This window comes from Trachypithecus francoisi, unplaced genomic scaffold (assembly GCF_009764315.1).
Source record: "Trachypithecus francoisi isolate TF-2019V2 unplaced genomic scaffold, Tfra_2.0 Lachesis_group10, whole genome shotgun sequence".
NCBI lineage: Eukaryota > Metazoa > Chordata > Mammalia > Primates > Cercopithecidae > Trachypithecus > Trachypithecus francoisi.
In genome coordinates, this window is record NW_022681455.1 from 16936916 (window position 1) to 16960009 (window position 23094).

Genomic DNA, 23094 nt, shown 5'->3' on the forward strand with positions numbered 1-23094 from the left:
CAGAGTATGACCATGAGAGCACTTAAAGGAAACTGATCAAAGTCAGAAAACAGATGTTAAGAACGTGAACCTCAAATTCATTCATTCATTCAACACAATAGCTGCGTTTCTAGAAATCTTCATATAATCAAAATTCAATAGGAATTTTTTCAATGAGGAGGAAGGAAGACAGTCTTAGACATTCAAAAACAAAGGCATTTTTCCTGTATTGAATTTCAATAATAATAGTGTTTTGTGTGGTTATAAGTGCAGTACTATAAAACTGAAATATGACTGAACGAATTCAGCACTCTATTACGTATAGCTTTCATTCCAGAAAATTCATCCTTGGGCCTTTCTTTCTCCTTAGCACAGGCTTCTTACACATTTTCGTCACCTTTATCACCCACTGTGCGATAAAGCACAAAGCCACTGGAACAAACAGGTGCCATAGCTTTTTCCACCGCTGTGGTTCACAGGAGCCCATGCTCGTTCCTGACCACAATTATATACATCACAGTCCATATTAATAGATGGAATCACATCCAATTTGCAACATAAACATCACAGGGGAATGCCTGTATGTACTGCCCATTCACTAGATGCCACATACTGAGGAAAGGCAGCCCTCCTATTGCTGGGCTTGGAGAAGGATTGTGAAGTGTTATACAGGGGAAGAATGGGATGTTATGGGAGCCCAGAAAAGAGAGCAAATAACCTGGTCCCTAGTCCAAGGACTTCGTGAGGAAGAGACTCTAAGTTGAGATTTCAAGAATGAGGGAAAGGTAGCCAGACAGCGGGGGGAGAGGAGCTGGGTTCTAAGGAGGGGGAACAACATGTCTAAAGGCTGGAACACAAAACAGAGTATAGCGCTTGAAAGAGGAAGTGTGATAGGACCGATGTGGGGCAAATACAGGGCAACATGTGAGTGATAAGGCTGGAGATACAAGGAAGGTCCTCAAAACCTACTGATCCACATTAAGGATTCTAGACTTTATCCTGAGGACCACGAGAACCCAGGGAAGGGGTTAAGAAAAACACAGATGTCAGCAGATTTCAAATACTAACAAATGTTCCTTTTGGCTTCAAAGAGGAAAAACGTGTTGGACCAGAACAACAATACATTTAGACAGGCCATTTAGGAGGCACATCATATGCCAAACCACCCAGCTCAGCAGAGCCATTCGTCTAAACTCAGACTTTGAGACCAGCATTCCTCAAAATTCAATGCCTAGGAAGTTGTCCCCAACCTTCCACTGGAAGAGCTATCTCCGGAGAAGAGCTACAACAGGAAAGGAACCAGGGTAGCATCGTGCCTCTCTGGTTCCTACGTGGATAAAAACCAACGCAAAGGAGCCCATCCCTTAGCAGGGCAGCCTGCTAGGTAGCAGGGATGTATGACAGAGGATGTGAAGACCCCGACCCCGGAGACTTGGACAATGGTTAGACTTTGGCCAGGCCTGAAATTCCTGAATGATCTCTCTAGGCCCTAGTGAGGGAGGCTGCCAGACATGTTTCCACCCACTGCTTCCAGGGTAGGGCTCCCTGAGAAACACATAGGTCAGCAATGGAGGGTAGAGAACTGGGCAGAGAGGATGCCACAGCCAGGAAATCGGCACAGGGTGGGTGAGCATCAAGGAATGAGGGGCAGGTGGGAGAAGGGGAAAGGGGCCCTTGGAGATAGAAAGACTGGGACTTCGACAGAAAACAGTTCCCAAGGGGAAAAGTGAGCAGAAGAAAGAAAGAGCTATTCCCAACAAAGCCATCCAGTGGACCACTCGCCAGCCTGGTGCAGAATTTGAGCTGCAGTAATCTCATTTCTTCCTTCCAGGATGGCCCTGGGTACAAGTAGAAGAAAAGAGAGGCTGATCATATAAAAACATGAACCGTTGTACAACAAAAAACATTATCATTGAAATGAAAGGAAACTAGACTAGGGAAGGAGCTCTAGCAAATATGACTTTTTAAATGGAGTAATATCTAGAACACATAAAGAGCTCATGTACATAGATTAGAAAACATCAAGACTTTCATTTGCTAATTGTAAAAAGAACAATTAGTAAACAAACACAGATGGAAATGTTCCATCTCTGAGAGGGATCAAAGGAACAAAAACTTTAAAACCAAAGAGCCTATTAAATTAGCCAAAAAAAAAAAAAAGTCCCACAATTATTAAGATTGAAGGTAGAGACATTCTTATATCATTAGTAACAATGTAAATTGGCACAGCCTTTTAGAAAGCAATTCAGAGCAAGCTCCTCTAACTTAGTAATGAGCCTTCTGATGTGAGTGTATCCTCGGTAAATACTTGTGTGCAAAGATATTCACTGCAGCGTTACAACAGTAAACAATTAGAAACAACTCGAATGTACAAAAATGATAGAAAACTTAAAAATCAAGATAAAACAACCTGATAGAATGTTATGTGATCCTTGCAAATGAGAACTGTATAGCTGAAGTTACTAAGAATATTTACGCTAAATGGGAAACGCAAAACTGAAAAAAAGATATATGTTACGTTGTCAAGAACTGAAAAACAACACATAAAAATGAACTTGATTTATGGACTGGAATGGTGGAATCAAAGGGAACTTTTGCTTTTATTGGCTTTCCTTTATTATTGTAAGGTTTGGGCAACACATGTTTTAAAACGTAGTATTTTCATCAGTCATGTGTAGTGAACACCCTTTTCTGTGGAGCAGAACTACCTGCAGAAAACACCACTGCCAGGTTAGCGGAGGGTGCCTAGTCCTTCCTAAATTTCAAAGGTCCTTTTGAGATTCAAGCTCTGCCTACTAAGACTGGCTGCTCTGAGAAGCTCCTCCTACCCTGACCATACCTCAAATGCAGCACTTTCCTTTGTTCTTGCTTTTTTTATTGAGGTCTTAAATGCTATGCCGTGTGTGTGTGTGTGTGTGTGTGTGTGTGTGTGTGTCTGTGTGTGTGTGTGTGTGTCTTTGTTTTTTATCAGTTATTGAGATACTACCATAAGCAATATCTAGAGAGTGAGTGCACATTACATCTTTCCAGTGATTCTGTGAGTTAGGTGGTATTATCATCCCCATTTAACAGATGAGGAAATTGAGGATCACAGATTTAAGAACTGTGACCTGGACCACAAAGCCAGGAGCCAGAGCCAGAAGGATTCAAGCCTCAATCTCCCTGACTTCAAAGTCCTCATTTTCACCCTTCCTCTCTGTCTACGAAACAAATAAATTAAAACAACAAACCCTCTCAAATGTCACCTTTTCTATTTGCACTAGCTGCCTAAAGAAACTATTAATAATTGCAATGAATCCAGAGGCATTTGTATGAACTGCTTACGAATTAACCAAAAAGACAGGGCAATGCCGCACACACTAATTGGCAAGTTGATGCAGAAGAGAAAAGGAATTACCTAGAGACTGAAACCTGTACCTGCAGGTAAAAACAAATGACATCAAAAGGATTTCTACTTGCAAATTAAAAGCAGAATATGGCCCTTAATACTACTGCTTAGAAAAGCAGAGCTTCTGCTCGCCTCTTGCAAAAAATAATCCCACAATCAGCTGAAAGATTCTTTCCAGTTATACTGCATTCCACCTCCAGAAATGGATGTTGTTTGGGACATGGTAGCGAGAACAGTAAAAAGGAGCAGAGGAAGTATTGAGGTATGAAACTAATATAGATGGGGTGATAAATGATTTTAGGCACCACTTATGACTTACTCTATAAATAATGACATAATAATAGCTAAAATATAAATTCTAATTAAATACAAAAATCTAACAAAGTCAAACAGCAGCAAATGATGTTTGACAGATGCAAAGGTCTTGGGGGAGCCGGGAGCAAGAATTACAATAAAATCTATTCATGGAACTGTACGATGTCAGAGATAGAATATGCCCGAGAGATCATTTCTTTCAACCTCCTTGTGTTTTGGAGACAGGAAAACTGAGACCCAGCAAGGTAGAGTGAGTAGCACAAGTCAGCCTGTTGCAGGGCAGGCAACAGAAACTGAGCCTCCAAACTACCAGTCCAACAGCACACCACACCCACTCTGTAGGGTCCCGGAAGACTACTCCATTTTAAATCATATTTTCAAAAGAGCATTAAACATTCTATAAATATTAAATTCCTTTTTGATAATTTTCTAATGCACAGGGGTACATTTTAAAAAGAAGCCTGGTTTGGATTTCTTTTGGAAAACTGCATGCTGCTCGGTGTTTAATCTGGTATTGAGTGAAATATTAACAGGCCATATAATGGTTTCAGTGTTCCTTCAGTAAAGCTAAACAGAACTCGAAAAACATATCCCCCAGGCCTACAGTGGAGTTTCTGGAGCACACATTAAACTCCACGCTCTGCTCAACAAGCCCATCGCTGTTAAGTAACTCATCAGAAAATAAAGAGGGAATTACCAAAGGGGAATTGCCAAGCAATTAGTTCTCTGAAGCAGATGACATACAACTGTTACAGGGAGGAGCTTCCCGGTTAGTCATATGTCAGATTCAGAGCCTACTAATCTGTAAATAAAAATGCATCACATATGATTACAGCTGTGATGTAGGCTGAGGCTGCCAGGCTAGGGCACGAATAGTAAATCTTGCATCCTCTTCTCAATTTCCGTGGGTCTGTAAAAGCAAGAGATGTTGCTTTTGAAGACCAAAAAAAACACACACAAAAGTCCTTAGTAATTTTTTACTCAGTGTAAGAAAGACAATCTGGCCTTCCCTAAGCCAGCTAAGAGAAAAGTGATCTTTATTCTCTATCATCTTGACATGAATGAGCTCCGATTCATTCACTGTTCCAGTGAAGGAGAGAAAATGAGACGGGGTGAGGCAGGGGCAGAGGGGATGGGAGTTCTAAGCTTCCTTATGGCCACCCTGACTGAAGCGTGACCTCCTTTCGCTGCATGTTTTATTCTTAGAGCTTGCGTTCGGTGCCACACCACCACCTATCACACTGGAGAGATAAACAGTTCATATCTGCCAAGTTTTGCAAGCTGAGCAGTGACCCAGTGAAGTTCTTTTAAGAGTCAAAAGTTCATCATCTCGTTGAAACTCTTGATGCTGAATAGCATTTGGAGCCAACTTAAGCCAATCCCCTGAAATGGATAAGCAAATTGCCACTGTCATCATTTTCTTCAATGAATAATGATTGAAAGTGCATAGGAACCTCAAGGAGATATAAGTAAGAGTGAAAGAAAGGAAGACAACACCACAAAGCCTGCATAGGACAGCCTGTATCAGAAAGCTCATATGTGACTGAACAGACAGGCAGGCATCAAAAGAGAAGGCTCCAAGGAAGGACCCTTCCTTGATCCTGACTTCCTAGACTGTGTCGTACCTGTGTCATGACTCTTTAAATATTACTCCAAGCCATGCCTTGCCTTATGCACTCGACTGTAAGCTTCTTAAGGACAGGGCTTAAGGAACAGGGCTGAGAGTGTAGACTGGAATCCAAGCATGATTCTATCATTTAACAGCTGGGCAACCTTGGGGAAATTATTCACCCTCTCTGTGCCACAGTTTCTTCGCCTGCGCAGTGGAGAAAATAATGATGCCTACCTCGAAGGACTGTAATGAGGATTCAGTAAGTTAATATGCAGAATAGTAAATATGAACTATTGATCATCTCCATATTCCCTAGAAGGCCTTGCTGGCATAATGCCTCTCATACATTAGATGCTCATTAAACAATTGCAGACAGAACGATCTGCCCCTGGAGTTGTTTGCTCCATCCCTCTTGTTCCTGTCTTAACCTTCTTGTCTTTGGTGAAAGTTAAATAAGTCACTGCTTTTATTCTGAGCCCTTTTGGGCTATACAGGGAGCCCATCATAACTAACTCAGGACCAAAAAAAAACACTTAATCCTCAAATTTTCTCTCATTACATTAACACAGACTGCTCACTAAGAACATCGTAACATCATTTCCAGCCTTCTCTTTCACTTTACATCATGAAGTCTTAGACTAACTTTCTCCCCAGAGCCAAGATTCACCACTTCTATATCTCTTTATTTTCTATAAAGTATAAATGGGAAGCAAAATTGTTCAAAGAGCTTTGTCTAGTAACTAGGTATATACAGTATACACACGCGCACACAAACACACACATCTCACATTTTAAAGAGGCCACAGAAAGCCTCCAGGGAATCCTCTGAAGTTACCAAACACACCCACATTAATGTGGTTTATCAGAGTACAGTAAATGAATTGCCACAAATGAACAACTGCTACAGAGTTAAGTAGATGGCACCTTGTGATTTACGCACATCACATGAGATGAAGAAATCAACAGTAGAAAAGATCAAAGAAATGCTGGAATTCTTGTTGATATGTACAGGGCTTCACTGAAAATCTTAATAAAACTGTTTAGAGGAAAACAGAAGGATCACTTGTTTAAAGAAATACCGCATACGCTGAATTTCAAACATGGCATTCATTTTTATACACACACACTTTAGATTTAGCTAAAATTAGCTCAAGTTCCTATTTTTGTAAAGGTCTTAAAGGAAGAAAGGTTTTGACATGATTTCATTGAGCTGTAGTTCAGCACTGAGTTTCCGAGGTGCCTGAGCTTCTGCAGAAGAGTCCTCATGGCTCACGTGTACATCACCCAACTCCTCCAGCCACCCAGTCTCCTTCCCCCCAGATCAGGAAAAGAAGGCAGACGAAGGCCATGCCACATCAATGTTCAAGCTACTCTCCGCTGCCTCTTACCTTCTCTCTACACATTCTACACCAGCTGACGTCATCCCTGAATTCAGTCATCCCCCTCCTGTGTGTCAAACTTTTTGCCAGGCCCAAGAATCCAAGGCCCAATTTCAAAGATCACTTTTATGTCAAGGACTCCTCCAAATTTATCTTCAGACTCGATGTCTCAGTGGTTTTATTCCCACAGTCTCTACTGTCTGCTCGAATCCAGAAACTCAGATGTCCACCAGCACCTAGGCTTCAGCCAGAATGTCCTGGTCAGTTACATACCGTGCACTGGCTTGTTATGTCCTAGACACACACATGGCCTTCCTCATGCTTCATCCATCTCTTCCCACAGAAATGCAATCTAGCCGGCAGAGCTCAACTCAAGTGATCCCTCCTCCTCAAAGTCTTTCCTGATCACTCCTACACAGCATCACTCTTCTGAATTCCTTCACTGTTAGAACACCGTTAGAACCTCATTCTATTTGTATTCATTATTTCAGAGAGTTTCTTTTTTCCCCTGCCTGACCATAAAGAAAATAACTACCTTCCAGTAGCTCTTATTCACTTCCATTCCCACAGCACCATGCAGTAGTTTTTTAAAAATTCACAATGAATAAATGAATGAATCATTTCTTTACATAAATAGTGACTGTGAACAAGTTAGGTCATAACTTGCTATAGCTGTATCATATTTATAAAATAACTAGAATCAGAAAGAACTATAATGTAGGTTTAAGAAAAAAAACTGAATGAATATACCAGAGTACAACGTGAATGATACTATTTTTCTGCCTACATTGAGCCGTCAATCATGAGGACTGTAATGAGGCCATTATTGATGCAAAATGTTTAGATAATGCTTATAAGCTTTCTTTAAATGCAACCATAGAAAATGTCAGCTGCTTAAAATTCAAGGTGACTTTGCGCTACTTTGTCAGTATTTTAGTATTCTTAAGACACTTAAACTTCCTAATATACTATAAAAACCTAGGTCTCTTCTCAATAAGCTGCCCATATTGACCAAGAGATATGATTTTTTGCTGTCTGTTTTTTCACAATAAAATTCTTGAGATAGTTCTGTTATCACAAATGACTCCCTTTCAACACCACAGGTTAAAAAAATGCACATGTACTCAACCCACCTGCAATTAAACTATTTCTCCAAAGATCTAAATGTGAGGATTTTCAGCCTAGCACATAACTGTTAAAATGAGTATCATCCCTAAGAGATAAAGTAGCAGTAAGACACTCTACCTTTTTCTTTTCTTTTTTTTTGAGATGGAGTCTCACTCTGTCGCCCAGGCTGGAGTGGCAGGGGCACGACCTGGGCTCACTGCAACCTCTGCCTCCTGAATTCAAGCGATTCTCCTGCCTCAGCGTCCCAAGTAGCTGGGATTACAGGCACCTGCCACAATGTCCGGCTAATTTTTATATTTTTAGTAGAGACAGGGTTTCACCATGTTGGCCAGGCTGGTCTCGAACTCCTGACCTCAAGTGATTCACCCACCTCAGCCTCTCAAAGTGGCGTGAGCCACTGTGCCTGGCCCACTCTACCTTTTTCATTCAGCTGACACTTGTAGATCTTAAGAGGTAATTTGCATGGAACTTTAGGTTACAGTTCCACTTAAAGTAACACCTCTCTACTCCACAGCCAATAAAATATAAGGAATCCAGTTCCATATTTTACAAGAATATCATGTTTGTGATGACTCCTCCCTCCTCCACCTTGTCACCCACTGGGATTTTTTTGGCTATTTTTCCTGAGGCATAATACTTCAGTCACTCAGGTTTTTGTTTATTTTTACTCAGACCACAAACAACCCCATTTATGCATGCAATTCATCAGTTCATCTTACAACAATCTAAAAAAACCACACATGCATCCCATCAGTCAGACAGTTGTGATAAATTCAGAATTTAAAATTCAGAATTTAAACCAAAACAAATAAAAGGCTCCTTGGCTTTGCGGAGCCGGTCTACAGGGTGGGTCCAAAGACCAAGGTCCAGGTATATTTACATATTCCTAGTCATGTATGATTCAGGAGCAACCATCATAAAACATGACCATAACAATCAACCTGTTGAGGGATAAGTTACTTGATAGCATCTGTTAAAAGATACAAATCACACACCAGGTACTATTCTACCCACAGTATATCTACTATTTTACTCCATCCTCACAGCAGCCCTATAAGAAAGTTCTAATATTACCTCCATCTTATACATGAATAAACCGAGGCACTGAAAGGACATAGGACTACTCAAGGTCACAGTGGCAGCTCCAGATCTTAAATCCAGATGGGTTGATTATGGAGCTCCATGCTCTTACCTAAGACGCCAGAGAATTTATATGTAACTTAAAAATTGACTCTTAAGGTAAAGAGGCAGCTCTTTCTTCAAAGAAATGTGGTCAATCATTGTTTAAATGAACATTTTATAAAGCAAATATCCATCCACCTCTTGAAAAATGAGTTTTGAAAATTCAAATTTTCAAATGGGAGATTTGCTAAAAGTAGAATGAGCTTCTCACCAACTAAGTCTATGCCTTTACTTAGGAAGAGCTGCTGGAAGACCGGCTGACCCGGGGGTTCCCAAACCTGTAGAGAATCAGTGCCTAGACAGATCAATGATTCCAACAGGGAACATTCTGATTCAACAAGGCTAGGGTGGAGCCCCAAATTCTATTTTTTTAAGCTCTCCAGGTGATTCTGTTGCCTAGCCAGGCTTGGGAACCTCTAATCTAGTCTGTCTTCACAGTTTCAAGCAGGTCCGTTTCCAAGGCAAATAGAAATTGATCCCGTTTTTTATTTCACAATCTCCCTTGGTTACATATACCCAAACCCTTGTGTTCCCAAACCCTTACTGCCCCAAGTTCTAGCAAACCTCTTTTTCTCTCCTGACTTAATTCGAGGCAATATCCTCTGGCCCTTTCTTCAATACAGAACCATGAGTCATCACCCTTGCATACACCCTGTGTCTGCATGACTCTCCAGGCCAGAAAAATTTACTGTACGTGGGAAAATCAGGAAGTTGTAAAAGCCAAACAGACACAAAGAAATTCAAGATTCAACAAATACTGGTTCCCCCTAAACAAACAGGTCTCTATTTTGCTACACATATATTATACTACAACAGTAATCTAAAATGTAAAAACTGTGACTTAAGATATCTGGTAGCATAGCATTCTTAATTGTACTAAGGAAAAGTGACAATTAAAATGATCAGGTTCAAGCCCCAATTGGCAATTATCAATCATCATAAAGTCAAATGAACTTCTTCATGAACCATATAGATTAAACCAAATAGATAGATACTTTAATCCAACTTTTAAAAAACAATCTTGGCAATTTCTCAACTTCCCACACTATGCCCAAATAGAGTTTGCAAAGAAAACGATATTCAACAGCCAACAAAGTAAGGGAGCATGGCTAGGAGGCAATTTTCCAGGTCAGGAATTTATCCTCAGATGGAAAACAGAGAGCATCGCAAAACTCTCACCTGACATGTGATGCACTTCCCTGTAGTGGCAGTGGAGGAGGAGACTGTTGTACAAGGATGACAAATAAATCTGCAGCTTGAATGGACCACCCTGGTGACTTGCTGCACGATGCTCCTGCAATGGTCCAGAGAGTGCAGGAGAGGAAATCCAAAATGAAAAACAGAATAAACTGCTTTAAAAAATAAGTCCACCTTAAGTGTCTATGCACCGAAATACAAATTTTAAGAACATCACATTTGGCATTCTGTTGTATGAGAATTACACAGAACCCAGCCAGCTCAAAAGGCAGGTCTGGTTTTGTTCAACAGGGCTCAGAGGGAGGCCAACATACAAAAAGGTCATCTCTTCCATCAAATTAAGAGGATGGTCTCCCCATGTGAGCCAGCCACTGTCATTCTTTTGTCCAGTGATTCTAGCCAATCATCTAATAAACACATGCTGGTAACTATAAGGAGTATCAGGTGAAAATGGGCATGGATTGAACAGTAATTGAGCCAAAGCCTAATTTTAATGTGGCATCTATTATCTATCAACATGCAACTTGAAAGACAATCATGAAAGTGCACAGCTATTAGCATACCAGTCCAATGGAATAGAAGAAAGGATAAAATGCAGAAAAAAGTGCAAAGTGTGCATATATATTCACTAAACTTTCCACTAAACTTTAAATTATTTAAATACTGAATGTATATCTCATTTTCATTTTGCCACAATTCCTTGCACATGGTTAAGTAAAAATTATCCATTGTATGATGAAAGAGTGAATGTGTGAATGGATGAATGAAAGAATGAATGAATGAATCTTCCATATACCTTTCCATCAGGGAGCGTGGTGCTTGTAGTACTTTTTGTGAGGTAAAACCTATGCACAGAAATGGAAGAAGTTGAAGACTTGATCTGCTAATGTATTTTTTCACCCTATCCATTAAAATTATATCCTTAAATACTGGTGATTCCCAATTATCCACATTAAACAGAAAAAAAATTTTTTTTAAATCTGTAGCAGGGTCACTATAAAATAATCCCCAAACTAGTAAATGCTGGACTGATTTTCAGTCTTTGATTACTGGAGCTGATCTGCACATTTGCTTAGGCTGATTTTAAATTTAGTTTGGGTTTCCTAAGCTCACGCCAGGTAACAGTAGGAAGAAGGAGGCCCAGGTTTATATTGGATGTCAGAAAGAAACTATTCTGGAGCTATGAATATGATCTCCAATGTGAATAATCCGTAAACAGGTAAGTGAGCCAATTATCCCTGGGTGCATGGCAACACATCTCGGTAGTCATGATTATTTTCATCCATACACACTCACTATTTTTAAAAGCACAGCCCAGCTGGAAAGGAAAATAACTTCCACTTCTTTCCAGCACTTTTCAAAGTAATGAACAGTAGCCAAAATAGTCTTACTTCTAACTAATCCATTCACCAAGCATTTATTTAAGCATCGATTGCCTGCCTGGGACTGATATGCAAAAGAACTTAATTCTTGCAGTCCTTGGTTTCCCCACATGTGATCTGTGTGTACAGAGAAGGAAGGTAAGCTGTTATATACTATAATGTCTTTCAAATCTTTAGAAGGCACAGTCTCTCCACCAAGAAGCCTGTTGAGTTACAAATATAAATAATGGCCAAGTTAAGTAGAAGTTTACAAAATTCTATTTACTCTTAGTACTTCTTTAAGGGTGAGGGGGCAGGGAGGGAGGATCCTGATTTCATCTCAAATTAAACATCAAAATACTTGATTATCAAACGAGGTGCAGGTACCATAAATTTGCAGACAGTGTTTTTTATGAGCTCACCAGGTGGGAGAGTGTTTGCCTGTATGACAATTTGTATGCACACAATCCTGTTTACATATCACCTGGCAGATAAGGTTTTATAGAGTCCAAATTACAACCTCCTCCTAGTTTGCTGAAGTGCAGAGGAGGGTCAAACATGATGTAAATGCCGTAAAAGATTAATTTACTCTTGCATGAGTATGCTTTCTTATTTCAAAAGTATTTGTGTTGCTGCACTAGTTAGGATAATAGAGTTTACATAACTTGTATTCCATCAGAGGGAAGAAGGCAAGAATACGAGCAAGGCAGCATGTATTTACTGCAAAAACTTACAAAATTAATATACAAGAAAATAACCTATAGGACATTTTATACAAGGATATATGCCAAAAATAGAATACTCAATATTCTTAAAATCCAGCAGAGCAACATAATACAATACTATTAATAGTGGAAGATTAACAAGAAAGACGGCCTAAACAAAACTGATGTAATAGTCAGTAAATACCAGGAGATAATGTGGAAGAGGGCGCCAAAATTAAGGGCACAAGAAAATAAAGTTTGCCATACACAGTGACAGAAAAATATATTTTCTTTGAACGTTAGAAGGATAGATGCTATAGGTTAGCAGCTACAATAACTGTCACGAAAAACTTCTGTTACCTAACTCATTCAAAACTTGTCGGCCGGGCGGGGTGGCTCAAGCCTGTCCGAGACGGGCGGATCACGAGGGCAGGAGATCGAGACCATCCTGGCTAACACGGTGAAACCCCGTCTCTACTAAAAAAATACAAAAATCTAGCCGGGCGAGGTGGCGGGCGCCTGTAGTCCCAGCTACTGAGGAGGCTGAGGCAGGAGAATGGCGGGAACCCGGGAGGCGGAGCTTGCAGTGAGCTGAGATCCGGCCACTGCACTCCAGCCTGGGTGACAGAGCGAGACTCGGTCTCAAAAATAAATAAATAAATAAATAAATAAATAACTTGTCATGTTAAAGGGCATCTAAATGGAAAAAAAAAAAAAAAGAGTTCCTCAGCCCAAATCAAAACACCACAATCGGGGAAACCTCTGACTTATACTTCATAGTTCAAGTTCTGAGTACACTACCTTGAATTTTCTGAAAAGTAATTTTCAGGTAGGATACAATTTTTGCTTACATTGTGGCAATTATCATTACATTTTCATTACTCCACAAATGGGATGCATTAAAAGTTACAGAAAAATCAATGAAACATTTCTGCTAATGTGAAATATGTCAAAGTATAATGCTTGTTGCTTTTTTGTCCATAATTGTTTCTTCTAAACGTGTTTTGGTACATTTGGGATGGTAGTAATGCATAATACAAATATTTATAGTACATTAGCCTGAAAGTTCAAATTATGAGCGTTATAAAATATATTACTACACTGATAAAGACAAATATCCATAAATATAACTATAAAAGAGAAAAATAAAAAACGTTTCCACAAGCAAAGATTTGTCTAAAACCATTCTTTTTATTACTTCTGTAATTTTAAGCATTTATATATCTTTTAAAATCTCAGTCTAATTATAGCTCTTTCAGCCAACATTTTAAAAAATCTGTAAAACTGACACTGTATATCACTTCTTAAAAATTTCTTGAATGAGTAAATTTATTTTATTAAACTAAATTACATGAAAATAAAATGTGAACATAATTGATGACTAAAAATTCCTATCTTAGAAAAAGAAGTGCTACATGTAAGGTCCTAAAACAGAAATTATTATTTCTATTACCATTTCTACAATTTTTTGCTGTCGGTGCTTTTAACAAAATAAGGAGGAGGGCCTGCTTCTGATAATCTTGGAAGTATGACCGGAACTAAATCTGTTATTTGAACCAATTAAGCGTCACAGATCTAAATCTCTCACAGAAACTAATCATTCAAACTATTGAATTGCTCTGAAAATACAGAGCAAGGAAACTCAAATAATCTGTCTCTCCCTCAAAAATAATAGCCTGTCTTACTGCACTATGTCACTTTACCGATGCAAGTATTTAAGCTCTTCAGATGCTAATCTATGTGTTATTTTAGATAATCACAGTTTAAAGAATTAACATTCACTCCCACATTTACCTACTTACGTGAGTTTCAGAATTTTAGTAAAACATATTTATTGCTTAACTTTAAATAGGAAACAAAATGAATGTTATAGTGTTAGTCATCAGAAACTGTCACTCAAGGTATGTGCAAAAAAGTAAAATCCACTTGACATTTCAGAATGAAAAACAATAAAGGCACAACATTATTCAAAAGAAATGTGAGTCCTTGGACTCTATAATGACAACAAAAACAGGAGTCATAGTAATGTTTACTAATATTTCAATAATCTCAGCACTGGCCTTTCCCAGGACTCCTAGGCAACTGACTTAGGTATGTTGAAACTTACAGGCATTTGACATGTAATCTTATGGCTAAAGAGTTTTTGTTTAATCTTCCTCTAAGTGTAAAAGAATGCAGAAGTCCTGAAGTCTAGTTGCAACATTTTTGACAAAGTATCACTTCTGTTTACCAAACCCTCTTAAAACATAATCCACAAGGAAAAATATTGCCTTTGGCGGTTCCCACCAAGTACATTTTTTATACTTATTTTCACATGAATTTATTTGTGCACTGAAAAATATATGCTCACACTTTACTTCAAGTAAAGCATTTTTTCGATCTGTTGCAAAATAGAATTCAGGACCTCCAAGGCATTGTGTAATATTGACATCCTTGCTTCCCATCTATTTACCACCTTATAAAAGCAGCTAGAAGAAATAATAGCTCATTTTAACTACAGCAATGCTTCATCTGACCAGGCCACAATGAATTTACCAACCACACAAACTCACAAAACGGTAAAAACTCATAAACCCCCTGTGAATAGAGTTGAGTAGCTCTCTCAGTCCTAGCCCGGGGGGAAAAAATTTACCAGTTTAGCTATGTTGGCCATAAAACTGTAAACTGACTGGCAGTCACAACTAAATCAAGACATATTCTCAATTATCTTTTCTTTCAAATACCAGGGTTATTAAAATACTCCCCCACCCCACTTAGTTGGATTCCCTGAGCAGCACAGAGCTTCAGCAACTAAAGCAACTTTTCCTTTTTTCCTTTTTACCATAATATTATTTCTCTTTGCTTAGGCAGCTTCATCAGTGGTGCCCTAATGCAAAGGCTAGAATACTGCCAACTGCTCACTAAATTACATCCTAAAATTAAGTATATGTTTATTGTGCAAAAGCACCATGCATTATCAGTCCTCTAGCTATAGGCCTCTATCGTTTCTCGCTTAGCTAAGGAAAAAAAAATCCTTTTAACTTACTATCAAAGATCATTCAAATCACAGCCAATAGATCCAAATTAAGAATGAATACATTCAGAATGTCTGCCTACTGTCAGTACCAGTTTTTGTTATGATGGCTGTCAAGTTTTAAAATGTGACAATGGGAATATATCTTCCGAATAAGTTATTCCCCTGAGTAAACCCTTTAGAAATCCAGCCATCGCTACGGGCAATGTAGGTTCCAAAGGATGAACGCTCTTCACACTTGAAAGGGTTAAGTGCCTGCAAGGCCAAAGGCACCAGACTGCAAAAGAAATGTTGCTTTAGTAAGCTCTGAAAGGTTTCTAACAAGTACCAAATACTTGTTGATCTGTTCACAATAAACACCAGCAGGATTGTCAGGCTCCTTTCACTGTCTGGGGAGATGCATTTACATACTGCACCTAGGAAGAACAGCTTGTTGGTCTCCTTTACAAAAGTTGAGTAACTAGAAGCCTCATTCAGTGTCTCCCATCCAAATGACTGAAAGAAGATGCAATTGAAATAGTGGAGTCTCTCGTCTGGCTTGGGCAGCATAAATGCTGTGCATAAAACACTTGGAGTAGTTCAGGCACAAGACAAACCCACCTGAATGGACGAGGAACACTGTCTGTTGCCATGGCAGCCTGATCTAATTACATGAGCGATCAGGGCTGGAGTAAGTGCACCGAAAACCTACACCACTGACAGGCAGCCAGGAGGTTCAGGGGAGCCCTTCAACCTCTGCTTTATGTAGAAGATGGCATTCAAGTCCATTTATTTGCGGAGCTGCTAAAATATTGACTGATGCATGCACAGTGAGAGGGCAATCAGAGGAGATTAAATGGCACAGCGCTAGCCGTTATGGTGCAATCCCTTTCCAAGAGTTCCTGTGCAGGATTTTCTCTTCTCTCTGGTGGTTTCCTCAGGCATAAGCTTCATTCCAAAAAAAGCTCGAGTATCAAACTACCTTTACCCACCAAATAAACCGAAGGGTGGGCTTAACGGGGGCTTCTAGGAACTGCAGCCTCCTAAAAAACCCAAACAGAAATGTCTTAGCTAACACTGTTGAAAAAGTAACTAGCTATGCCTAAAAATAACCAAGTAACTACCCACTGCTGTGTGCAATATATAACGATGATGTTTAAATATTAAAAACAGCCTGCATTATAAAACACAAATGTCATTGAGATGACTACTAGATTGCCAAAGGAGAACTTATTTGCATACACACATTCCCGTGCATGCACGACAGGATATGCAGGGAGAAAGCCACTGTAAGGCATTAGTTTTTATTCTGTGGGTGTAATAGGGTCTTCTAATTTAGCTAATTGTATCCTGTGGATCTCACTGGGAAGCTAAGAATCTCTTCGGGGACAGAACCAGTTTGGAGGAGTCCCTACTGCACAGCATACGGTAAACAAAATAAAAATAGCTTGCCTTTCTTGTTAGCCACATCGCGCATTATATAACCAGCTTCTTCCGACTGGCTTTTATTTATTTTTTTTTTTCTGCCCTTACTACTCTTCAGCAATTTCTCAATCTTCTCAAATATTTATATTACCCTTTTATCTGTAGGATTATATACCAAGAAAGCAAAACAAAACAGAGCAGCCACAGGCTCGAACCTAACCCCCGACGTCCTTAGAAACTGATTTTTTTTTGTTTTGTTTTGTTTTCTGGCAGAGTCTCGATCACCACCCTACTTCCACCCCCCACTAAGGTTCTTGCTCAATCTCCCTAGAAAACCTGAATTGTTTCATCCCTTCCAGTCAGCCCCCTACGTGGTCTGAAATAAAATGAAAGCACAAGCCACGGAGTTTAAGAAGGCAGCCTGAAGGCGGGGGGCTAAAGAGGGGTCGGGGCGCTGCAGAGTCAGCCAAGTAGCCAAGGAAGGGCCACCTCCGCGTCTCGACTGCCCTCGCCCCCCGCCCGGCGCGCGCGCACACACACACACAAATACACACACACTCACTCACACACACTCACACACACTCACTCACTCACACTCACGCCGCGCTCCGACACCGCCTCACCTCTCGCTCCGCCCGTCCGGCCCCCTTCCCTGCCCCCTGCGGGACCGGCCTGCGCGCAGCACTGGAACCACGTAGGAGGCGGCGGCGGCGGCCCCGGGAGTGGCAGAGTCTCCGGCCCGGCCCAGAGTGAACGAGCAGTGGGGCTCCAGGGCGCATCCCAATCCCCGCAGCGCCTCCTCCGCCGCCGCCGCCTCCTCCTCCTTCCCCTCCTCCTGGCTTCATTCACCCTCCCAGCAGCCGCGCAGCCGTTCACTCCCGGCTCAGGGCAGCCCCTGCCGCGGCTCCTCGGCTCCTGCCGCGGGTGCTGGCGGGGGCGCCGGCCCGGACTGGGGCGCTCGCGGGCTCCCGGCTCCGGGCGGCGGCTGCCGCTGCACATGATCAGGAAGCGGCCGCACCAACAGGGCGGCGGTGGCGGCGGCGGCCAGGGCCGCCGCCACTCCAGCCGCTCTCCAGGCACCCGCATACCCGCTACCCCCGCGCGGTCCCGGAGGCCACCCCTCTGCGCCCCCCGCCTGGCACCCGGCCGCGCGCAAAGTCCCGGCCAGGCTGCAGGAGCAGTCCCTTCCCCGCCCGCAGCCGCACACCCGGCAACGCCGGCCCTCCGAGAGGAGACCCCCGCCCCGGGGCGCCGAGACCGGGCGACCACCCGCGGGGAAGTCCAGCCCTCCCCGAGACCCCCTCTCTCTTACCGCCCTCTCCGGGGAGGAGGAATGGGAAGAAGGCGGCCGGGAAAGGGACCACCCCCCCACCCCGGCCGCCGCCACCTCCCCCCTGCGCCACCCGGAGGGAGGAGGACATAGCTCTCCGCACTCGCGGCCGGACCAGCAACCGGGGGGAGCGGGGCCCAGCCGCCGCTCTCCCCGCCCGCGCCCCCCGCCCGGGCGCGCCCCCTAGCCTGGCGGGCGCCCACCCAGCCCCTGACAGCCCCCTCGCCGGCCGCCCCTGCGCCCAGAGTGGGGGTGTCGGCCCGGGAGCCTGGAGCCGGGGACGGTTGTATGTACACACACACACACACATACACACGCACACACACAGAACACGACGCGTCGATTTCCTTCGCTCCTCTTCCAGCTGTTTTCCGTGCAGCCGATTGGGGTTTTGGGTTTGTTTGCTGGTTGTTGCTTTTGCCCCTCTCGGGAGATCGGGTGAGGAGGGATTTTAATCTAAATAAGGGGAGAAGGGGATGGGGGAGGGGGAAAGAATCAGAGGAGGAAAAAAAATAGCCACTTACTGTAAAGTGTAAATGGATCTGGGGTTGCGTGGGGAAGGGGGGGCAGAGGGAGAGAAACAATGTCTTGCGGCTGCTGTTGCTCTGGCTGCTGCTCCACGGGGCTTGTTTTGGATCCCCCTGCAGTGAAACAGGTCCTGTACGGCTCCGCCACTGTAGTAGAAATGATGTCTGCGGTATACTCTGCTCTCTCCTCCTCCTCCTCCTCCTCCTCCCCCTCCTCCCGCTCCCCTCCCCTCCCTCCTCCCTCCGCCCGCCCGCCCTCCCTCCCTCGCGCTCTCTCGCGCTCGCTCGCTCGCTCGCTCGCTCGCTCCAGTATGTAAATGTGTAATAGAAGCCAAATATGGAGCAGTTGGCTGCCGCCGCCGCAGCTCAAGGATCCGACTTCATGGGGGTGGGGGGCACCCTCTGGCGGGCGGCCCGGCGAGCCGCACAGAGCACGGCGAGCGCACCGCGCGGCGGCCGGCCCGCGCCCTTAACCCTTCGCTGCGCGCCGCCGGGGGAGGCGGACACCTTTCCCAAAGAGTGGCTCGGGATGGGGTGCGGGGGAGGGGAGACGCGGACCGGAGGGCAAGGTTCCTTCCAGGTTTGGGATGGGGGCGGGGAGCTGGGCGATGAGGTAATTTGAGCGGTGACGGGTCGGTCCTCGCGCGCCTCCCTGGGTCCCTGCACCTAGTTGGAGGAGACTGAGCGACAACAGGGCGCTACTCAGGCAACCTGGCGGACTCCCTCAGGGGGTGTCAGGCTTCAGCTGGGAGCCGCTGAAACACCCCAGGGGGGAGGGGAGGTCAGTCAATTTTAATCTCTACGTGCCCTTGGTCCCCGGCGCTCGGAACAGCGTCTAAAAGGGCTCACTCTGATTATCAGCGGCACGTTAACCCGCAAACCGGCGTCGCTTCGGCGTTCCGGAACCCAGGCCCGGGGGCCGCGGGGATTGCCTCTGCATGCAACTCCGGAAAGTTTCAAGGGGCCCCTTGACTGCACGGGCACCCTCACCTTTCCTGCCTGCGAACGCTGGCGACCGCCGGACCCTGCCCCCTCTCTCTCTCTCCGCAGGTCCGGAAATCGGCTTTGATATGGAACTACTCCGCTCTAGCCTGGAAAGGAGACCCGCGCACTCCTCTCGCAGCTAATTTGGGATCATTAATTTAATCGGAAATGAGGTAACCAGTGTAGGAGACAGAGAAAGCAACCGGAGCATCAAATGGCAGTTCTCGACAATCGACGAGGAACTTAAATCTGGACTCAGGGTTTTAGTGCGGTCGCCGACTCCCACCACCCGGTCCCTCCGCCTGTCCCGCCGCCAGGTGTGACCTCCACGCGAAGGAATCTTCTGCGGATGGGTGCACCTTGCCAACAGGTGTGGCACCTGGAGGATTAAGAGGCGCCTCCAGACTAAGGGCGCTCAATGTGGCGTTCTTGTTGCAGATGATTCTGGAAGGCCAGTAGGTGTCGGGAGACATTTGACCTTCTTCAGGTGCTTAGAACTAAGTGTCTGGAAACATGATCCCTTCGCGTAAGTTTTTTTCTGAAAGACACCGCTCTTGACTGTAAACTGTATTTGAGAGACCTTTTGGCTGAGTTTACTTAAGACCTAACGGTTAGTCACCAACTGAGGCAGGGCACAGGATGACCAAAAAAAAATGTGTCAGTTTTTACACAACTCTGGCCTGCAAGAGTCTACGTGCTGCATAAATAAAAATAAACATCCGAGCGAGGAAGGTGCAGAGCCCCGGAAATATTTTTTCTCACGTTTTTGAAATACCGTGCACATATACGTGGCTACTTAAATGTAACTACTACTGTTCACTCTTACTCATTTCTACAACTTTTTTTTCCATTTAAAAATCGATTATTGTTACGGTTTAAACCTCGGGTTGGTCTAAAGTGACATTATTGGTCTCATTACAGCCTCTAGTGGACAGTTAACATCGGTTTCCTGAAAAGGCTCTGACTGATTTTGTTTTCGTTGACAAGCTTGGCCAAGGTGAAGGTTAGTACGTAAGAGCATAATCGGGTAAAATGTTCCCCTACCCCTAACCTCACCCCCGCCCCCAACACCCTACTTGGCAAAGACGACTTCAGAAAGGAGCAGTGGCTTGTTGGCTTTGTATAGAAAAGACGTATGCTTTGTGCTGCAGGTATTATTATTACTGGACTGTGAATAAACAGAAAGCTTCTGCTATTCATTTCAGTTTCAGACAGCTTTCATAAAAACTAAATTCATCTCAAATATTTTTATAACAGAAAATATTGGTTGCCATGTTTTTGGCTTAACTGCGATGTTTTTATTCCAACTCATAATCTGCAAACTGTCCAATCCACCTCCACTCTATTTTTAGACATCTTACATTTAGATAATTTTCAGTTAAAAAAAGCTAATATTGCAATTATTACGTTGGCACAAGCAGTTAATTTATGTGATTTTAGCAACCTTAAAACACATAATTCAGATTAGAGTTAATCAATTAATTTAAATGTTCTCTCAAGAAAGCTAAATATGTATATTACCCAAATGGTAAAAACAACTAATAAGAAATGTGTCATTTACTTTCTTAGCCATTAAGATTAAAGCCATAAACTGCCACCAAAATCTGTAACTATTTCTTCCTGCAAGATCCAACATAAACACCATACTCATGAAACAGTCTCATTACCTTTAGTACTGAAATATTTTGTGAAAGATGGCAAAATATTAAATGTACAATCACAAATAACAGGCACTGATTCTTTAGAAACAAGACTTTCTCTTGCAAATAAAAACTCAATGAAAAAGGGCAGAGCTTCCAAGAAGCTCGTAGGCAAATATATAGTACTACAGTCCTACTCATAAGGCTGATGTGATATTTGTAAAAGCATAAGTCAACCTTTGAAATTACAGGAAATCGATAAATAAGGCCTGATGAGCTTGACTCGTAGCCTGTGTCATAGATTGCTTAAATACCATGAAAACTAATTGCAATCACATATCTATTTTACTGTTTTGGTGGTATCTATCCTTGAAGGTTTTAAATGGGCCAGCAAGTATATATTATATAATGACATATTACACCCTTACTTCTTAACGTGTAGTCTTCAAAGTAGCCACAGCAGCACTTGGGAGCTTTTTAGACATTCAGAGTCAAGGGTTCTACCCCAGACATACCAAATCAGAATCTGCCTTTGAACCAGGCCCCAGGGGATTTCTAAACACATTACCATGTGAAGAACACTGGTCTAGACCACAGGGCTCAACCTAAATAAACGCGGGCACAGGTGCAGAAGTTAATTCCTCTATTTCTTTCTTTTTTGCTCCTTTTTAGTAAATACAGCCCTTTATTAATTTGTGCTTTTCAATGAAAAATTGTTACGTTATATGCTTTGGATAAATACTACTGCATATTAAGTGCACACATCTGCATCATTATTGCCAAAAGAGAATGCTCTGCTGAGGAATGTCCTGGGGTCTTGAACATGAACATTTTCTTCATGGCAGCAGAGGGAGCACAAGAGTTCTTAATAAAACCAATGCACAGGTCTCTCCAAATCATGACAGATTTTAAATTGTAGTATATGTTGTTATTGGAAGTAGCCCATCAGGTAGTTCAAAATGAAGCAAATGAACGGAGCAAACACAAACAGGCTTAGCAGGTCATAACAACTATGTAATTGAACAGATTGAAAGTTGAATAAAACAAAGATAAAGTTGTGGCCGGGCGCGGTGGCTCAAGCCTGTAATCCCAGCACTTTGGGAGGCCGAGACGGGTGGATCACGAGGTCAGGAGATCGAGACCATCCTGGCTAACACGGTGAAACCCCCGTCTCTACTAAAAAATACAAAAAACTAGCCGGGCGACGTGGCGGGCGCCTGTAGTCCCAGCTACTTGGGAGGCTGAGGCAGGAGAATGGCGGGAACCCGGGAGGCGGAGCTTGCAGTGAGCTGAGATCCGGCCATTGCACTCCAGCCTGGGCGGCAGAGCGAGACTCCGTCTCAAAAAAAAAAAAAAAAAAAGATGAAGTTGTTTAGAGTTTTAGGCTTGAAATCTTAAAAGAAAGTGAACCTCAGAAGTGAAAAAGATGCTTTAGCTTTGCTCAGAAACAAAGATAACACAACACAGAATCAGGCAACCCTAAGAGTAGCTCCTGTTTATCTAAAAACAGAGTCAGTTCACTGGACCCTGCATCAGGTAAGTTAATTTCATTTGGTGTCATACATGTTGGTTAATGTCCATGCGTCTTTCACTGTGTTTACATTCAGAATAATTTTAGGGGTTTGTCCTTAATACTTGCAGTGGTGAGTATTTAGGTTTCAGTTATACCTATGTAGTATTTCATACTTTTCACTATTCCATATTGCATCCTCAAAAACTCCATTGAAGCAGATAAGATACTTGGTAAAAGTCAAGTATCAAAAAAGTTATGGAACCAGATCGTGCTTTCATAACACTGACTCATTGAATTGTTTCAGTAATGCTTTGAGGTGTTCATTAATGAGGGAAATTATACAAACTAAAGATCCAGGGCATTTTTTATAGTTTTAAAGGTTTTTCAAAGTTATTCTTAGTTAATATGTTTATATATTTATTATTTATTTACAAACAG

The 23094-nt window shown here is 42.7% G+C and overlaps 2 protein-coding genes across 7 annotated transcripts in view; one reads left to right on the forward strand and one right to left on the reverse strand.

Annotated features, from left to right (window-relative positions):
• ATXN1 (ataxin 1) overlaps positions 1-18726 on the reverse strand; it is a 465758-nt gene extending 447032 nt beyond the window's left edge. For 3 of the 6 annotated variants that reach the window (XM_033216309.1, XM_033216306.1, XM_033216307.1), the window contains exons 1-2: positions 18517-18726; positions 10163-10277 (exon numbers count right to left, since the gene is read on the reverse strand). The gene's annotated coding sequence lies outside the window, so the exon portion shown is untranslated. Of the gene's footprint in view, positions 1-10162; positions 10278-10976; positions 11026-18516 lie in introns of all 6 variants that reach the window. The other 3 variants (XM_033216313.1, XM_033216310.1, XM_033216308.1) reach the window with 2 other exon arrangements.
• On the forward strand, positions 1373-22200 carry LOC117088308 (basic proline-rich protein-like). Its single transcript, XM_033219482.1, has 3 exons — positions 1373-1421; positions 17456-18430; positions 19570-22200. The coding sequence occupies exons 1-3, from the start codon at positions 1373-1375 to the stop codon at positions 19644-19646; spliced, it is 1101 nt and encodes a 366-aa protein (XP_033075373.1). The 3' UTR covers positions 19647-22200.
• The last annotated feature ends 894 nt before the right edge of the window (positions 22201-23094 follow it).

Excerpts from the sequence above, each read along its gene's own strand:
- LOC117088308 (XM_033219482.1), top strand. The coding sequence starts at position 1,373 with ATGTATGACAGAGGATGTGAAGACCCCGACCCCGGAGACTTGGACAAT. Across the intron at positions 1,422-17,455 it reads CCCCGGAGACTTGGACAATG|CGCCTCCTCCGCCGCCGCCG; the intron begins GTTAGACTTTGG and ends CAATCCCCGCAG. Across the intron at positions 18,431-19,569 it reads TGCCCCTCTCGGGAGATCGG|GTCCGGAAATCGGCTTTGAT; the intron begins GTGAGGAGGGAT and ends CTCTCTCCGCAG.